The sequence below is a fragment of the Chiroxiphia lanceolata genome, chromosome 13, assembly GCF_009829145.1.
Source record: "Chiroxiphia lanceolata isolate bChiLan1 chromosome 13, bChiLan1.pri, whole genome shotgun sequence".
Classification (NCBI taxonomy): Eukaryota; Metazoa; Chordata; class Aves; order Passeriformes; family Pipridae; genus Chiroxiphia; species Chiroxiphia lanceolata.
Genome location: NC_045649.1, coordinates 4,738,513 through 4,757,666, shown reverse-complemented (window position 1 = coordinate 4,757,666; position 19,154 = coordinate 4,738,513). Strand labels below are relative to the sequence as shown.

Genomic DNA, 19,154 nt, shown 5'->3' with positions numbered 1-19,154 from the left:
TATTTTAACTAAACCTGACCACAGTGACTTTTTTTTTTTTAAACTTTAAAAATAACCTGTATATTCTTTATACTTATAAAGTGAAAAGACTTAAGCAGAGAAACTGAGTTCTAGTTGTTACAGAGCAGACAGGAACCGTGGCTGATGTTGGTGCAGTTCCTGCTCTGCTCTAAACATCTTAGGTAACCCTGAACAAGTCACCAAGGCCCAGATCCTCATGTGATGGGGAGATAGTAAATGACCACGATTTCATTCTGCTTCCTACCTGTAAAACAGCATGAGCAGCACAGACACTGTGAGAATGTGTGTATAAAAGTGAGAGATACCTGAGCAGTGTGGTGATATGGACAGACCAGATGAACACCTAAATGGATGGATGTACACCTGGTTTTCTCTGTCAGTAAAGATGCCTCCAACAGTAAATGTATCTACAACAGGAAAATACAATTCAAAGCAAAAAAGCTCTCATTTAAAGAAAAATCAATGCCCTGAACAGGGAAACAGAAATACACTCAGGGGATTAGGAAATGCCATTCCTGTAACGAAAACCAGTCCCACTGTACTTGGCACTTTATGAACTTGATGTTGAAATGTACTTTTTAATTTTGCCTGTTAGTGAGAGTTGGGCACTTTTATTGGGAAGCATCAGGTACAGGCAATGATAAACCCATGTGAGAATATGGATGCTCCTAAGCAGACATAAAGCAAATGCTCAGCTCTGGCAACAACAGCTCGTATATAGTTTCAGCTTCTGTGTGGTTCAGATGAGACCTAGATTAGATCTTTCACTCTTTCCCTAAACAGTTTGTTGTTCCTGTGTATTGAGTTCTGCTAGAAATACACTGCCCTCATTCACATACATACTGTTATTAACAGACACGAGTAGCAATATTAATAAATACTACAATTCTTTTTTTACTTTTACACAACGTAATCATCTAGTTACATGACATGTCAGATATTGTCCTCAGGGAAAACTGATTTAAATACAAAATGCTTAAGACTGAGTATCACTAAAGTATAATTGAATGATACATAAAAATATATATTCTATTTCAATAAAGTTACTTGGTTTTGTCAACATAAAAGTGAGAAATACCCCATGAAATGACTAGCAAAGCTGCAGTATTGTGGATTCTGGATAAGAAAAATGTAGCACCTCAACGTAATACTTTGGTTATGGTGGAATTTAAGAAATCAAGCACCAAGAGAATACACTGTCATGAATTATTAATATAGTAGATAGTTTAACATGAGGTTCTTCTGGCAGGAGACAACTTTCATTGTCAGCTGCAGTCTTGCAACAGTCCATGGAAGTTCCATGACCTGCAGCCATCTGTGACTCATGCCATGTGTCACCCTATAAATACAGTACTTCATTGCCTCACAAAGCTTCAGCCTGCTCAAATAAAACATTTCTTGCTACCTTTGTCTCCTATTCCCTGCCCCGTGAGTTGTATAAAACATTAGCACTTCATACTCATAATTCTTCTTTTGGAATAGTGATAGACCAGTTGTGCATATAAGAATTTGTAACAAAAGGCATTGCTATCTCTTATAAGAGATTATATATAGATATTGAAGAGATTATAATTAGTCATTTCTTGTCATAAGAGAAGGTTGTTCCTGAAGGATATTATCCCCCATTCAGTACAAGGTTTGTCTGTGCAATAAGACAAACAGCATTTTATTCAGTCTCAGTCTTCAAATCTTGCTCTGGTATAAACATTCCATGCAGGTCCAGATGCATTTGTACATCTACTGTGGCTCGTCCCAATTCTGTGAATGTTTTAGCATCCAAGACAAGTAGGAAGGGTGCTTTCTCTGGATCAGTCCTCACAACACAGGTCAGAACAACACCTATGATGTACAAATGAAGAATTAGAAGCATGTAATAGTTACAGCAAGCAGGAAAGATAACACTGTCAGGAAACAGTTCTTATTTCCTGCGAGTTGCAGAATACTAAGTGCTTTACTAGATCGAGTACTTTACTGAGAGTGCTCAAGAACTAATGGATGCTTCTCTTCTGTGCTTTCTGCTGGTCTGCCTGCAGTTCATTGGGAAGGAAAACAAGCAAACCAACACCAAACTGTTCCTGGTATTTTTGGGGCTCATCCTTTCAGCTGTTTGCCATTTGCCTTTGCAAGGGCTCAGCTGAGAAAATGGACATTACAGGAATGGACATTACAGGAATACTTGCAGTGCCACTGGTTCTCACTGGTAACATCACTGACTTCCCACTGTTGATAAATCCATCTCTGAGTGGCTCTCTGGAAAATCTTAAGCATTGGTTTTATTGTTTATGGCTCCGTTGAGACATTACGAAGCTGATTTTGGTCTATTGTTACTTTGGTTTTCTGTCTGCAGGAATAAAATGGCTGGTGCTAATTTTAATCTCCCAGTGGAAGCATGAACCCAGCTTTCTTGACTTAAGAACAACGAAACATGTAAGATTTAATACAAAACTCATGTAACCCCAGCTTTCAGAATGTTGTGTCGTTATTTTACCGTCATCCTCTTCTCTTGCATCAGGGCTGGGAACAAAGACGGGCTCTGATGGCCAGCAGTCCTCCCCTCCCCAGTGGAGCATTTCCTTTGTCTGGGTATTAAATTTTGCAATCTAAATTGTTGTGACCAGAAAAGAAAAATGTCAGTGACCCCAACAGTAGCTTTTTCCAAAGGTACAATGTGAACACACAGCTGGCAGGGGGCACCAATGCTAAGGGTTAAGGAGCAACAAGGCACAAGAAGGAAACACCTGGAAAATGTTAAATTTTGGAGACATATTTAGTGGCTGCATAATCACACAATGTTCTTTTCATCTCGTTAGATTATGATTGCACCTTCCATTTATAGTTTACAAATACTAACAGATCATGAGATCTTCAGTGTAAATAATGCCCTCACTCTACAGAGTCCAAGGCCCAGAACATTTAAGTCCTTGTGCCAATTCACTGAGATTCTGCAGTAGAGCAGAAAACATTTTCTAATCCTGTGAATTATTCTCCCTATTTCTCAAGGCCTTCTACTGTGCAGTAGGGTACCTATGCCAGAACCAAGGCTATTCATAGTGAGGGGTAAAGATTAAACCAGTGGGGCAGACACTGGAATTTACTGAAGGCGCAGAGTGTGGATTTTCATCTCACTGAGTGGCCAAACCAATTGCCAGAGGGGATGCCTGGCATTTTCAGTTCAATTCCATTAAGGCCTCTTCTCTACCTACACAGATGCAGTTCTATTCTTTTCCCTTTTGATCTTAAGCCAAAAAATATGTTTACACAAAAGTGAAACTATTCTGATTAGCGGAGGAAGAATTTGGAAGAATTCTCTCGTCTAACTTCAAGATTACAGCAATTTCACTGACAGACTTTACCTTATTATATTGGATTATATGTGGATTATATGTGGTGGTTGCTGTGCTTGCATTCATTAAAGTGCAACTGATGTAAAAAACAAAATCTCCTAACAGCATCTTTTGTTATGTTTAAGTCAATCAGGGATTATCTACACTGGAAATCACAAACTTGCAGATTTGTTTGAGCTTCTGTCAGATATGCTGCAATAAATTTTCTTGCATCATGCAGAAATCCAGCTTTATTTTGTAATCAGTTGTGGTAATTATATATAAGAACCAACAGTGACCTCAATTTGTGCTGCCCTGTAGTCACAGAACAAGAATTGTAAAGAGTGAGTTTGTCTGTATAACATTCTTACCTTCAAAGATTAACACTAAAGGCTGTCTCCTGAAAAGCTGGCATCATGCACAGGTAAACAAAGCATTTGCTACCCTCTAAGAGAGAACCAGCCAGTAAAATACAAAGCTTTCTGAAAAATTAGATATTGTTTTAATATTTAAAGTCTATTAGGTAGCATTGCAATATCTTATTTTTTTTAGTTAGGTTTCGAAAAGGTAAAAAAGTATTAAATATATACATCTATCAGTACTTCTTCCTACTCCCTCCTTTGTAGCTCTTGGCACATTACAGAAGGTTCAGCCCAATAGAGCAGAAAACTGAGGGTCTCAGTAACTATTCAAGAGTCTTTGTGGGAATTGAAAGCTGGAGAAAGAAGCCTGAGTTTATTAATACTTTATCAGGGAAATGGTACAACATGAGCTTACCCTCATAAGAATTCAGGCTTTTCGTGTTTCTTTGCATGTGAATGACCCACAAATGGGAAAACACTGACTTTGTAAATGTTAATTATACCTTTGTAGGAACTGGACTCCACTGCAGTTCCGTTGCAAAGATATACTTGTGTTTTTTGCCATTATAGTCGTAGTTGATGCGAGGCAGTTCTATCCCTGGGTAAAATAAAGTTCAAGAGTTAGGAACAAGAAAAGAAAAATAACTGAAATGTACATTTGCATACAGCAATCTTCAGGAAGTTTTGCCCTGTGGAAAACCCTGACACTATTTAATAAAGATGTTGCATAGAGTTTGTATGTCTGAATTTCTAAGAAGCAGAAGATGGGTGTTAATATAATTAAGCCAGGGTTGTTAGTTCAAAAACTGGTGATATTTCATTCTTAGGGATTCATTATACTGGAATTTATGAAGGTTTTTTTCGGCGTGGGTTTTTTTCTTTCTTCATAAATACATGACCTGAACAACTGAGATAAAACTGGAGGCTACCATTCTAAGACATTACTTTCACTTTAGGTAAATATATACTATTTGCATATTCCTGTTATTATTCCCTGAAAAAAGGTTAAAAATCTGCTTTTCCAGGCAAACATAATAAAATACAGTAAAAACTGAAGGTACTATTTATAACAGACCCATTTAACTAAAATGACTCTTGTAACAGGTAGATTTGCAAGCCCTATTAATAGATGTGAGATCAGACTTGGGATCCTGTATTAACACAAAACTCACGTAACATCAGGCATTTAAATGTTCAGGGTCATGTATTACTGGATAGACCCAGAGGAAGGCAGTAAAGAAGAAAAAAATACACTGTCAATATCTACACTAAGCATGTTCATTAAAAGTGTCATTTCCCTTTGCTTTATAAAGATTTTCCATATATGAACAGCTCTCAGGCATTATTAGAATGCACTTCTGTGTGTGTAGGAGAATGTATTTGAGACCTGTATAATGGTTATGTCTCACCTTCACACAGTATTTCAGGTTGGCAGTAGATTCCATCTTTCTCCTTTACAGCAGTTGCAGTAGAGGGAAGTGTGACTAAATTAGAACCTACTCCAGCATCCTGAAAGAGATATACACTGAAAACCCTTGTGTCTGTAAGGATATGCTTCTAATTTAGATTTATCATCGTGTTTGATATTAACATAAACAATGTGGGGAGTAAACAAATAATCAACTTTCAAGAAGGTCCTTCTTATGGTGTTTCTCTTGTAACATTGTGAGGTTTCCATGAGAAATATTGTTATACTCAGAGTATTTTAATATATCATAGAATAATCATTTTGAATCACACTGAGTCCTTAGAAAGGTTTAGATACATTTGGCTATGTTCCAAAAGTACAACAAATTTGTGAATTAAATGAATGAAGATGGGTTTCAAAGAACTGGGTATCAAATTCCCACTAGAAGTCACCAATGTTAGGTTTTTGCACCTGCTAAAAATCAAGTGCAAAAATAGGTGTAATACACTCTTCAATATGCTACTGCCGAATTCTTAAGGTTGCACAGGGTAGTTTGAACAGCTGGTGTGACCCCTTGTCATCCTTTGTCAGTGCTGCAGAGCTGTTTCTGAAACATGAACAAAGCAGCAAGATTCCAGGATGTAGAAAGAAAAAGTAATATCCATTCCAAAAGTATCAGGCAGAAACTTGTCCAAGTTGCTGGGCAGTATAAGATCTTCTGTGCAAACAATGATGTAAAATGATGTTTTAAATTAAACTGAAAGATAAAATCTTTTCTCTTCCTGGTGTATCTCACACTTAAATGAAATCTTCTTACTTTAATAAAACCACTGCAGTGGTTGGGAGCGTGTGTGTATTAAATGTAGGCTTCCAGTAAAGTGCAGTAAACAGATTGTGAAAAACCTCACACATGCCCTTGCAGCCAGCAGCCAAGGTGATATATCTGCTTGTATTTGATGGCATTTAACAAATAATCTCCCTGGTAAGAGAATGCCACGTTCCCAATAGCCCTGTTCTCCACAAGGGATGGTGTCAGCACCTGGACCCACGTAACTGTGTCCAGATGTTTGCTGCCATTTCTCACAGTACATACACAAAACAAACCTCCTGCCCATTTTGTGTATCCCAGAATCAGAAATTTGCACATAAAGGCTGGCAACTAGTAATTCACCCATTGATCACACTGATCTATTTTAAAGTACTGATCAAAGAACACATTAAACAGCCATTTTCTTTCTACCTTGTCAAACTGCAGAGGAACAACAAATCGTTTGCAGGTTGGGACGGAGGTGAGCTTGGCGTTCTCTTCAAAGTTTTTATTCATGTTTTTTAAATAGAACATGTCATATAAGCTATTGTCTGTATAGGAAATAATATCAAAAATAATGTGGCCATCCTCTTCATAAGCATTTACATGGTGGAAAAACACCATGGCATCAGTATAAAACTTGGTGGACACTTCTTTTTTAGTCTTCCTGTCTACAAAGTGAAACCAAGTCTGAAAGATAAAAAAACATTATTGAAAACTGTTCACAGTCAGCAAATAGCTATTTAGAAAACTGTTTTCTAATGGTAACCATCACCATTCTAATCACTGTCTGTCTACTGAAGCACAATAAGAGCTCGGGGTTTGCTGCTGGGAGACAAGAAGTTCCAACCTGAAGACCAAAAACTGCTGGAATAAAATGAGTGTGGAAGAGCTTTAAGCTCCTTTTACTATTGCAAATTACTTTTGGGCTAGGCTGAGGATTGAAATTTTCCAGTAAAACCTGGAAAATCCCCTGCTCTCTTTTTAAGTTAAATAAATCTGCCTTGGTCAAGGGTCTCTGTACTGCTCTGTGCTGATGCTCTGTACCCCAGCAAGTCCCATTTATTGATGGCCAGAGCATCAATAAGTGGAAACATGGTCCTCAGAAAACAGGTTTTTTCCCTCAGTTGCCACAGTGAAAGATTCTCCTTTTGTTCAGTGCAGGCTGCTCCACCAATTTGGTTCTATCACATGCAATGCCCCCAGAGTAGATCTCATTTTGTTTGGGCCAGGAGCAACTGGATGTGTCTCAGATGCTGGTGCAGGTCGGAATTTCTCTGCTAGAACACAGTATTTCTAACAGTACCTACTTTCTAAACTACCCTCTTTCTCAAGAGCTTCAGCATATTTATTTGTGAAGTTTCTGGACATGGGAGATAGTATCCAAAAAAAGGACAACTTCTAAACAAAGAGTGCAACGTGAAAGCCAAGGGTTTAAAAAAACAAGGGACTATTGGAATTAATGAACCAGATGACAACAGAACAGCATGGAAGAGGTCACTGGCCTGCCTGACTCCCTTGCTTAGCATCAGGAAAAATACCTTGTCATCCTTATTGAAGTCAAGGCAGGAAGCCCAGGTCACCCCTCGGATGTAAGCAGTTGCCATTTTGACAATATCCAGCCTGAAGGGCTGCTCTACAAAGATGATGTAATTTTCTGTGATTCCAAAGCTGTGGTAGTAGCTGGGGTGGAGCAGAGAGCGAGAAGGGATGGAGCAAACCACTTCCAGGTGTTTGAAACAAGATTTCTTCTTTTCATGTTCTGAATATAAACAAAAATGGTCAAAAATAAAAATATATTTATAGTAAGTTCCTATTCAAACTTGTGCTTGGGTTTCTCCCACGCATAGAAGAACAGGTTCCTCTCAGTTTTAGTTGCATTTTCCTGTTAAGAAAGTGGTTTGTTTACTACTGTATAATTAACATAGAAGTTTGCATCCCAGTGAAGCAACACAGTGAAATCACAATGCCAGATCCATTCAGGCAGAGCCCCTTGTCTTGGGATTTGATTCCACTGGTTACTGCCTTCAGAATTTCCAGTATAGAGGAGAAAGGTGTTTACTTAAATCAGTAGCTTTTAAAAAAGAGTTCAAATGTCCCCATATTTTTTAACTGCTAAGGAGATGTTCCTGCTTGACCTATATTGACTTTGTTTGAGCCCCAGCCAGAAATTACAAACTGATCTTGCAGCTCTTGGAGGCCTCTTGATTGTTCAGCAAGGGACAGGCATCCCATTAGCAGCTGATTTTAAACAACACCACACACACACAAAATATTATTTGAAGGAAATAAAGTAAGGGATTTGCTCTGTGAACAAAGGATGGTGTTTCAGCAAGGCCCATTGTAGGCCAGGTTAAAGAAGAATTTGCTCTATATTAAGTATTATTTGCTTCCCTATCATCACAGTATCAGCATTTTGTGAGAATTTTCGTTTACAAAGAAATTAAAATTTACAACTTCCAATTATATATACTGCCCTATAGCGAAAATTGTTTTTCAAATCTTCATCTGAAAGTAAGGTCCTTCCTACTGAAATACCCTGTTTACACAGTACTCAAGATGGACCTTTGTAAGAGCACATGCCCAGACAGGCTAAGCAGTTAACATGAAGTTCACAATAAGTTGAAATTAAGAAAATGAACACCACTGGTTGTTAGATGAGCTATATTACTCCTCCTTACCCTCAGAAGAAAAGAAATTGCTAACAAGTTTCTAGAAAATACCAATAAAAGACATATCTTACCTGGCACAGAGGAAGGAATCTTAAATAGAACATATTTTGTCTTCCCTTTATCAACTATTGAAGTGCCCATGTTGAGAATATTTCCAGCACTGTCATAGTGTGGGTGAGAAGTTGTCACATTTACAGCTACGTATTTGTTGTAGTCAACCTGGAAAATGAGAGGTCTGAGGTCAATAAGAGGTCTGAGAGAAGTGTAAGAGAATTAAAATTGATCTCAGCTAACAACACAAATCCATCAGCTTTTTAACACTGGCAGCCTTTTACTGGCACCCCATTTTCAAACGACCTTGAAATTTAAATATTTAAACCAAATGGCTTGTGTCAAATCATTTCCTAATTCAAGGCTAGAACTAAGTTACAGAATCTGAATTACAGTCACCCCTCCCCTGCAGCCACATAACACCAGGGGAGGATCAGCTAAAGAAATTCCTGTGTGAATTCCCATTTCACCCTGGAATCAGTTTATTTAACAGGGCTGTGGGTCTGGCAACCTGCTGGAGCAAAAAGATTTCTGTTTGATTTCAATTTTGGAAGTTGTACTCAAACTGTACTGCGTGCTAGAAAAAACCTCATTGTATATTTCCATATATCAAGGTTCCATTTTGACAATTAAGTAATATCTTGCATAAGGTTCTTGAAAAGTAGTCATATAACTGACCTACTGACTTGATAATTATGTAAATAATTTTATAACTGAGATACATAATAATGGCAATCATCCAAAATAATCATGTGATTGTGGTATTATTCCTGCAACCTTGCCCAAAGCCCTGCTTTTCCCAAACCACATGGGATTTAAATTTGATTTCAGAAGTCCTTGAAAGATCTGGTACCTTCACTATTTCACTTTGCCATGATTTCAAAAGTAAGGCAACAGTAGAAGAAAAATATTTTGTGGCCTGCATGTGTTCAAGGATCCTTATCAGTCAGCCTGAAACTTTAATCACTAGCAGACAAAGAACTAAAAGGACAGGCAGAGGTTTATACCTTGTCCAACGTCTCCAGAGTATGCGGATTAATTTTCCTGATGAAGTTGGTCTCGCTGGTAGCATAAAAATCATCCCCAGCTTTCATAATGTTGATCAGGCAGTTGTCTGTGAACTCAGGAATGGTGTGAGACAAATAGCAGAATGCCCTGTACAGAGGGAAATTCCCAGTGGGTTCATTAGAGCTGGAAGCTGGAGCTGCTTTCCCCTGCACAGAGCACAAGTCACCCGGGCAGTGTGACCTGGGGCTGTCTCTCCTTGCTGTGCCCTCTCCTGGCGGCTCCCACACTGCCTCGGTGGAAAGGGTGGAAAAGCAAAGGAGATGGACTTCTCCAATGCCCTTGGTCTGGGGGAGGGTTAGGGACATGAAAACAAATGTTTTTCCATGCACAAATGGGCATCCAGGCCCATTCCTGCTGTCAGCTCTAGCACATGCACTGCTTTAGCAGGATGGGCTAATTACACACTCTCCTGTGCCTACCTTGGGAAAATTTGGCCTAGCAGTTCCTACCTAAAAGCTGGAAGGTTTTTCAGTGTATGCCTTCATAGATAGTCATATACTCCCTGAAGGAATATTTTTGTTCCCAGTGTTATCCCATATCACAATTATGATTTCAAAGATCAAACTTCACACATGGGCTCCAAAGCTTTTCTTATAAGTGTAGGATTTTATCATAGTCCCTGGAAGCCAAGACAAAGTTGCTTATATCCCTTTTGAACTTAAAATGCCAGTTACTCTATTAGTGCTGGAAGAGGGAAGCAAATCATCTGATCTCAGGGGAACGACTTGCAACATATCAGCTGTTCTGCAAGAACTGTTCCTGCATGTTTTCTTACCAAATATGATGTTTGAGGTTCAGCCAGGAAGTAGAGAGGGGTGAGCTATTGGCATTTGTTAGGGAACACCTACAGCCAATCTTACAGGACCAAGGATAACATGGTGGCTCACACCTCGCCTCTCAGCTTGAATCAAAAAGCTTTTCTGATTTTTTGCAGTTATTGATGCTTCTCTTCTTTTTGTTGAATAGACTTTGCATTAATTCCTTCCCTATCTCTTAGTCCTGGGCAGGGCTAAGGGTTGGGCTTGATGACCCTTGTGGGCCCCTTCCAACTCAGCATATTCTGTGATTCTGTGATCTTTTCCTCTCTTGCTGCTTCTCCCCTTACAGAGGATCGTAAGTTTTGCGAAAAGCACAAGAAAGAAAATGTTTGTTTTTTACAGAATCTGTTTGTGCTGAGTGAACAAACCAGCCAACAAAATCAATTTACAGTGTTTGCCTTAGACTAATCCACAGAGGTCTTCTCAATAATTAGCAACTGTAAATTTGCCGAGCCAATTTTATTACTGTCCAGATGTGTCAGGGTAAACAGGGAGAGAAATAAACAGAAGAATCTTGTTGGGGAAAGCGTTGCTTACTTGGCAAATATGTTTTTACACGGATCTGGATAAGCCATAGTGCCAAACTCAGACACCACGATTCTGTTTGCTTCTACGTTGCAGTTGTACGTGTCGCTTCGGAGGTACTTACTTCTGTAGTAAACTTCACCTGAAGAACAACAAGCAGGTTTCCATCACATTTTAGACTTAGTTCTTCAGAAAATTAGCAAATTAGGTAGCGTTTCTCAAGCAGCTGTCCTTTAGCCAACAATAGTTTGGAACGAAACCAACAATGCCCCTAACTCCCTGTTTGGAAAGGCTTTGTGGCTGCTGAGATGGGTAGCAATTTGCCAAGATTCCCTGACTCCCAACACTTTTGGGCAGTACTGGGGGACTTCTGAGGGGAAAGGAGGGATTTGGATAAATTGTTCCAGTAAAATAAAACATTGTGCAAAAATGATTAATTATACAATCCAAGTACCGATGTGATAATCTCCTGTTTTGGCAAAATCTAGTTATGACAGAGTAACAAATTGCTTGAAGGAGTCAATGTCTGCCCTAAAATATTTAATGGATCCCTACACTTGAACTAAGTGAGCTCTGTTTGTTTTAGATAATTAAAACATACTGGCAATTTAAAAAAAAACATTTCTTTATAGGTTATTTAGTTAAGGATATAGATCTGGACAGGCAAGGAGATCCTGCAGTTGCATTAAATGCATTAAATGCTTCCAATCACAGAAATGAAAACTAAACAGTGAGCACTAGGATTGGAGGATGGCAGGAGTAAATCCCTTTTTTTTTTTTATAGACACATACTTTTTGCCACAAGAATCTAGGTGTAAACCATCCTGCCTCACACTGTAAAACAGCTGAATGAATGAAAAATGCTCTAACTGAAAACAAAAATATGTGATTGTTTAGGATAGAGGAGCTGCCTGTTTTCCCCCATAAAGATGACAAGCAGGAGAATGGACTGTAGGGGTGTCAAAAATACCTAAGTGAGGTCTGATGTGTGAAGTGACACAGTGGCCCAGTTACTCTGCTGGCAGCTGTTATAGCTGCAACCAAATCCCCAAAGGGGAATATTAGTCTTCCCTTAAATTAGGCTGTTCATCCACAACAGAAAATCTCCAGATATTACAGGGCTGATCCATTTTAAAGCAGCAGAGGTTTTCGTGCTCTGGATGGAAGGGAAAGGCTGCCCTGCAGTGACCTGCCCAGAGCTGGTTTTGTGCTGTCAACACTGAACTTTGGCACTCTTGAAAAAAGGATAATATAACATCTCCCTGATAACAGCCCTGCAGAGACACTCCTGCTGCAGACAGGGAGGTGGGAGGGTGCTTGGAGAGACTTTTCCCACAGCAGTTCCCACACAAGCCACGCCGCAGAAAAAACCTCAAACACTCTAATCCAGCTCAAACCAGAATTAGCAACGTAAGGCACCAAAATATGGGGGGTGGAGCTGTTTTTAGTGTGATGTGCAAGAACTTACCATTTTTAAAGGTAAAGCTGTGCAGCAGAGCCAAGCCATCAAACCAGTGGTTGTACTTGGTGTCCCCTACGGTGTGCATCCCTGGGCCATTCCGGAGAAGGATCCCTTGCAACCAAGTGGGCAGCTGACCTATAAACAGAAAGGAGTTACCAGTATCCATTCATTTAGGTGAGGGGCCTGTTCCAGGACAGTTTTCCTAAGGACAAAGGTTTCATATAGTCAGACTACTGGTGTGTTAAGATTTGCAGTATCATACAATTATGTTGGAGTTTGGGTTCACTAAAATTTCCTCTGCTCAAAAATGCAACATTCTGCATGACTCTTACTATTGTTATATGAGATTACTATAAGAAGATGAGATTGCTGGAATGTAATTTGTTAATTATCAGGAAGCAAATAAAGTTGGACCTTTCTTTGCTGCACTCAGATTTTACAGTGATAAATTTCAACCCTTATATTCGTGCCAGGAAAAGCTACAGCTTATCAGAAACAAACATATTTTATGGGTTAGATGACTTGCACTGGCCTCCAGTATATCAATTTAGACTTCAGGTTAAATTAATTCCAGTAAAAATCCCATTAATTAAATTACACAGCATAATGTAGTGTCATTTTGGGAGTGCTTCTGTGACATTGGTCATAATGTGGTGCTTTGTACACAAATAAAGTGTAGGAATATTATACTGAAAATATGTAAGTACTGTTGAGCTTTCAATCAGAAATGTTCCTCATCAAATCCCTGCAAGAAAAATATTATCTACCGTTTGACTCACAGAATGACAACAATTAAAGAATGTCATTGGTGTTAAAGAGATGAACAAAAGCATGACAGATATTAAATGAAAAGCCTCACTTGTTTCTCTTTGTGTATGCCTCCTGAGGGAACATTTAAAATTACATACTGTTCCTCCACACAGTTAGAATCACAGATTCATAGAATAGTTTGGGTTGGAAGGGACCTTAAAGATTATTTAGTTCCACCCCCCTGCCTTGAGCAGGGACACCTTCCCCTAGACCAGGTTGCTCAAAGCCCCATCCAGCCTGGCCTTGAACAATTCCAGGGACTGGGCAGCCATCACCCACCATTAGGGCATAACTTCATTAGGGTCACAGTTCTGGAATACATGAGGAAGATAAAAAATTGTTGACACAACAGATGAAGAATTTTTTTTTTTTTTTTTTTTTTTTTGTCCCTACAAGACCCTGGAAAACCAAATCTTACTCCCCTCTCCAACACAAGAAGTTCAAAAGCAACAATTATAGTACTTTTTTTGTGTATGATGAACATGGTTTAACCTTTAATACAGGTTATTGCACAAAACCTGAGTAACTAAAAATAGCTGGTGGGAAGACAGTGAAGAAATCACCAGTTAGCAAAAGAAAAACAATCCTTCAGAGAGAATAGCATTATGAGCTACATATTCAAAATAAATCCATGATTTTCATTTGATTGACTACTGAACATTAACTGCTGAACAAGTTGAGTCTTTTTACATGCCTAAAATACAAATATTTTTCTTCTTGCCATTTCCCTTTCTATACTTCCTGTTATCTGGCAGTAGCAGGTTGAAGCTTTGCTATTTCTCCCATATTATGGGCAATTCAGGCAACATCTTGCAGCTATTAGGGCTAAAAATTTTGTTTAGAGATTATTCCTGTGTGTTAATGATGCTCAAAAAGTTTCAGGACAGGCCAATAAAATAATTTTGCTGGAAGAGATAAACAGGGGGAAAAGAGGATCTTCTTTTTAAGGCACTGTGGATTTAATACAGCTTCTGAAACTTCTGGAGCAATTCAGTGTAGTTTCTGGCATATTTTCAGTATGGAAAACATGGAGCAAAGGGTCAGCTAGTGAGGTTTTCAGATGAAAATTCATCTTAATGGGAATTAACCATTTCACACTTGGTACCAATCACTTGGTAAATCACACTTGGTACCAGTCAGCATCCTAAAGTGTTATATTCCTTTAAAAATCTGGACTTTATTCTTTTCCCTACCACGTGAGGACACAACAGTGACACAGGACCCTCAAATATTTGGATATTTATTAACTACTGTAGCAACAGAGTCTCAGACATGGCTGTACATGGCTCCCATGGAGAGCATGGGTTAAATTGCAGCTGATCTTAAAAGTAAGTGTTTATATTTACAGTGTACATATTGAGTAACGAGGAGCCAAAATACTGGCAGAGCTCAGGACTAGCAAAATATTTAAAGAGGTCAAGGTTCTCTACGAGTTTTCTTTAGCGATGAAATTTTATATACAGGAATATTTCGTATACATAACTTTATTTTCTGAAATATGCAGTCTTTGTTCAAATAAACTATTGCATAATAGAGATCAGATCTGATAAACGGTTTGTTTGCAAACAACTTCAAATGTTTCAATAAGTAGTTATCTTGAGGGAAAAAATAATTGAAAGGCATAAACCCATAAAGGCATAAAATAATTGAAAGTCCAGTATAGCAGAGCACTTCGTCTGACTTGACACAAAACCTTTTCCCATTCAACCACCAAACTGAACAACAACAAAGTCGTGCAAGTTTTAATTGTCGTCTTTTTAAGTGTTGTACTTGGGAAGTGACTTTACAGTCAGTGTAAGATTCCTTACATTTCTTGGACTACCTGTCGCAAACAATACAGCAGAGATTTACTAAACAGGGCTTCTCGGCAACAAACCTCTTCTGCAGCTGTAGCAAAAAAAAAAAATCTTCTGTAAAGTAAAAGAAACCAGGAAAAATAACAGGCTGGTCAAGCGTCCCTCCCTAGAGAGCCACTTTAAACTTCCGCTGAGGGAAACTCCTCAGTTTTTACTGGATTAACTTCTCAACCCTCTTTTTAACGCTCCCCGGGGGCAGCCAGAACTGCTGCTTGGCTACTTGATGACGAGCCCGGATTTTCGTGAGCCCCCCCAGGAGCCCGGGAAGAGTGGGAGCGGACAGAGGGAAGGGAGGGAAGAGTCCCAGAGAAAGAAAGCGAAAGCCTGAGCAGCGCCATGGGGGAGGGAGCGGCCGAGCTTAAATCCCGCTCTCGTCCCTCACCACCAACTTCAGTGAGCCCTGTTCAAACAGACTTTTGAAAAGTACACAGGATTGCCCACGAAGTGAGAAGAAGCCCCCAGCAGGGTCACAAACATTATCTGAGATCGGTCCTTTAAACAAAACTCCCTCGCGTATCTCCCCCTCTCGGTTTCCCTTTCCAGCGCTGCCTCGGGTGAACAACTGTCGCAGTTTTTACGGGTTGGAAACCACCAAAACAGCGGCGCGTTTTCGAACAGATTTTCCTTCACTTACCCCGCACCTGGGCCTTTATGGGCTCTGGGTGTTCTTCTTTATTCCCGCCGTACAGTGCTTCCATCGCTGATGACATTCCCGGTCCCTGCTGTGCCCGGCGCTCCCGCAGCCGCCCTGGTTCCCCCTCTGTCTGGGCTCAGATCAGCTTTTTCCTGTTACATATAAAGATAAGGTCAAAGTGCAACGCGGGCCGGTGGCCGGTGGCTTATAGATTGCCAATTTATAATAGCTGATCTTTAATCCCTTGCACACACACCGTAATTCTTGCACGTTCGCATGAAAATTAACTCTTTCACCGGTTGAAAGGGGAAGTGAGAAAAACGTAACACGCCCGTTTGCTCCCGGGAATGGGGCTGAGGCACAGCCGGGGCACAGACAGGGAGGATGAAACATCCCTGCGGCTTTCCAGGGAAATGATGGACACTGCCGAGGTGTGCTTGTCCTGTTCGGCAGGTAGGGAGAGGAAAAGAAAAACATCTCCCCACTGCTCTGGTTTTGGCTCTTTGGGAGTGACAAACACTTCACAGCAGGGTATCATCCTCTCCTTTCATTCTGTGGATTTGAACTGGGCTATTCTATGAGTTAACAAACTATCATCGTGGAACAGTCATGGGCTGTATTTCTTAACATCCAAGCTGCTCCAGAGTCAACTGAGTGGCACATCTTTGAATTAAATATCTCTTCACAAATAGTCACTCTACCATATTCAGCCATGTGTGACCTGAAACCACTCTGAAAGTATGGCAGGATTCATTTAAATTAAGGCAGATTTTTAACTTCATGCTTTTGTTTCTAGATAAGGTACTTAACTGAGTCCAATGTTGTTAATTTTAAAATCCTCTGGGAAGAGAATTATTTCAATATAAAGCATGTGATTGCAGAGCAAATCATAGGCTCCATTGACCATGAAGGATAAAGAGATTCTTTGCACAATTATATATTATGCAATTTCCTATGGGGTTACCCTAAAATCTGATTTTGTCAGCTAAATCACCATTGTTCCCAAAATGTTTTAACATCACCTCTTAAAGCCGACTGAGCTCTTAGAAATATACATATTTATTTTATTCAAAACACAATTTGTGCCACAGACTGCTCTGATACACTCATTATATATTGTTCTCCTAACCCACTGCCTGTCCTTCACTCCAGGGGATCACCAGGACAACGTCTTGGCCCATCTTTGGAAAGCACTGAAGAAGCAGGAGATAACAAAATAAGAAATGAGATTAAAAAAGAAAATATAAGATTTTTGTTGGAATTAGGAATATTAATAAACAGCAGGAATGAACCAGAAGGCTGTAGGAGAGGAAGGGCACTAAAATCCACATCTGCAGATACATGCACATAAATGCACATGTACACTATATATGTGCATATATGGACTTGCATATGTGTGAGACAAAGAGTGTGTGTGCACTGAGATGTTAACTTACTTTATACACAAAGTCAAGTAGGGGATTTTTCAGCAGTGTTAGAGACTGAAAAGGATCTGGCAAAAAACCAGAGCTGCCCAACTCTACTTTCCCTAAGCCATGAGGACATTTTCTCTGTCCACGATATTCTGCTTTGCTTTAATGTGTTCATTATCCTCATCCATTGCTGTGTGCAGCTCTTAATGCTGCAGTTTTCATTATCTGACCTGTGAGTTGTCTTATCTATAGTGGTATTAAGATTTCCATAGAGCAAGCAAGAAATAAAAAGATTAATTCAAACCTCTTTTGCCTTCTCCACCATGACTGTTCATGTAGTTTAAAGGTCAGCCAAGATGAGCTAGTTGGAAACCTGTTAAATGTTTGGATGGAAGAATAAGAAGCTATAGATATTCAACAACTTCTGAAATCAATCTAAATGTGTTTGGTAGTTAATTTCAAATGTCTATGCCTGAAAGTGTTGTCTGATATTTTGTACAACTTAAATAAGGAAGCTTTGCAGAGCTCATTTTTCCTGCTTGTTAGTAAAAGATACTTCATTTACCAACAAAACACTTTTGTTGTTGTTTTCCTCACACGAATGACAAATAAGCAGTTTAGTAAGGTATGGAGAGATGAATTTTCTTGCCAACTGTGTCATTTCCCCCTTTCTACATTGAAATGGAGAAATATCAAAGCACTGATTTACAATTATATGTAATTATCACCAGCGGAAGATGTGGATCAGGTGACTTTTCTAATTTTATTATTTCACAATGTTTCTTCTTGTTGCAAACCCCTTTGACTATAAAACTTCCCCCAACCAAATGTAGCCTTTCTCTCCAGTTTCCTTCTCTCTATTCACCCCTCATGGCAACATTTTTGAACTCATCAGCTCCCCACCATGGGTGGGTTTGCTTCACTGTGTTTCTTTCTGCTCTAAACAACTGTGGTGAAGGCTACAAGCTGTTTCCTCTTCGCTTCTTTCTCACTTTCACTTCCCTCTGAAAGTCTCTGTGTGCCTTGAGCTTCTCTCCCGAACTTTAAAAGTGCCAAGAAGACATTTTTGGAGCAAAGAATTACCCTGCCCAGCACCAGTCTGGTGGTACTTCCCAGGGACAGCAAAGCTGGTTAACCACAGCTCTGGTACAACGATGTCACTGCTGAGTGCCACCTTTGTACTTCTGGTTCACTTAACAAGAAGCAAATCATTGCCTTAAAAATCACTCAGACACCAATATAATTCCTTATCTCTATAGTACTTAATTTATTTTAATCTCAATCTTCTGCTTGTAAAGTCTGAGTTCTAATTAAAGCCCATTAACAAAGGTCAAATTGACTTGACGAATACAATTTTCAGCGCTGCTAAGAACTTTCAACTACAACTGTTATCTCCTACTACCAAATAAAATTCCAACAGCAAACCTGATATGAACTCAGGAGTTGTTCTTGCTGAAATCACACTGATTGCTATCTTGCCTGCTGGAGACAGCAAGCTCTTATCTTTGTTAAATACTGTTTTATTGACATGATCTCATTTCACAAAACTACCACCAGATTATTTAGGAATGTGTCTCTTGCACTGTCCCAATACAATTGCAAACACGAATGACTAATATAGTTTGTTCAAATTTAAATAACAATACTTTCCATATATTATTTTTACCAGATTGCATTTGGATCAAAACACTTTTGATCATACACTATTTTGATCAGTATTGTTTGGACCAAAAGAACTATTTTTGTGAGATTTGAATGTCCTTGATGAGATTTTTAATTTTTTTTTTTTTGGGGGGGGGGGGGGGAGATTTTTGTGAGATTTCACAATTTCTTTGATAAAAATACTATATTCTTTTATATACAGTCATAGTTTTAATACATATCACCACAAATTCGGATTCGTTCGTTAAAATAAAAGTATAAT

The 19,154-nt window shown here is 39.2% G+C and overlaps 2 protein-coding genes across 3 annotated transcripts in view; one reads left to right on the top strand and one right to left on the bottom strand.

The window, feature by feature from the left end:
* Nucleotides 1-28: 28 nt before the first annotated feature.
* Nucleotides 29-16,001, bottom strand: BCO1 (beta-carotene oxygenase 1). 2 transcript variants are annotated; one of them, XM_032701617.1, is made up of 11 exons: nt 15,819-15,998; nt 12,525-12,653; nt 11,069-11,198; nt 9,653-9,800; nt 8,666-8,813; nt 7,464-7,684; nt 6,355-6,612; nt 5,116-5,215; nt 4,210-4,304; nt 2,510-2,621; nt 29-1,860 (listed from the first exon to the last, which is right to left on the bottom strand). In XM_032701617.1, the coding sequence occupies exons 1-11, from the start codon at nt 15,892-15,894 to the stop codon at nt 1,688-1,690; spliced, it is 1,590 nt and encodes a 529-aa protein (XP_032557508.1). In that variant the 5' UTR covers nt 15,895-15,998; the 3' UTR covers nt 29-1,687. The 2 variants fall into 2 exon arrangements, with proteins under 2 accessions (XP_032557508.1, XP_032557510.1); XM_032701619.1 differs by lacking the exon at nt 2,510-2,621 and having other exon boundaries at nt 1,732-1,860; nt 15,819-16,001.
* A 164-nt stretch (nt 16,002-16,165) lies between these two features.
* The window catches only part of PKD1L2 (polycystin 1 like 2), a 47,338-nt gene continuing 44,349 nt past the window's right edge, over nt 16,166-19,154 (top strand). The window contains 1 exon segment of the mRNA XM_032701527.1: nt 16,166-16,271. Within this exon segment, the coding sequence (XP_032557418.1) occupies nt 16,166-16,271 (106 nt within the window).

Coding starts and splice junctions, on each gene's coding strand:
- BCO1 (XM_032701617.1), bottom strand. CDS start 15,894: ATGTCATCAGCGATGGAAGCACTGTACGGCGGGAATAAAGAAGAACAC. Junction 12,654..15,818: donor CATAAAGGCCCAGGTGCGGG/GTAAGTGAAGGA, acceptor TTCTGTTTATAG/GTCAGCTGCCCACTTGGTTG. Junction 2,622..4,209: donor GGAGTCCAGTTCCTACAAAG/GTATAATTAACA, acceptor ACAACAATTTAG/ATTGCAAAATTTAATACCCA.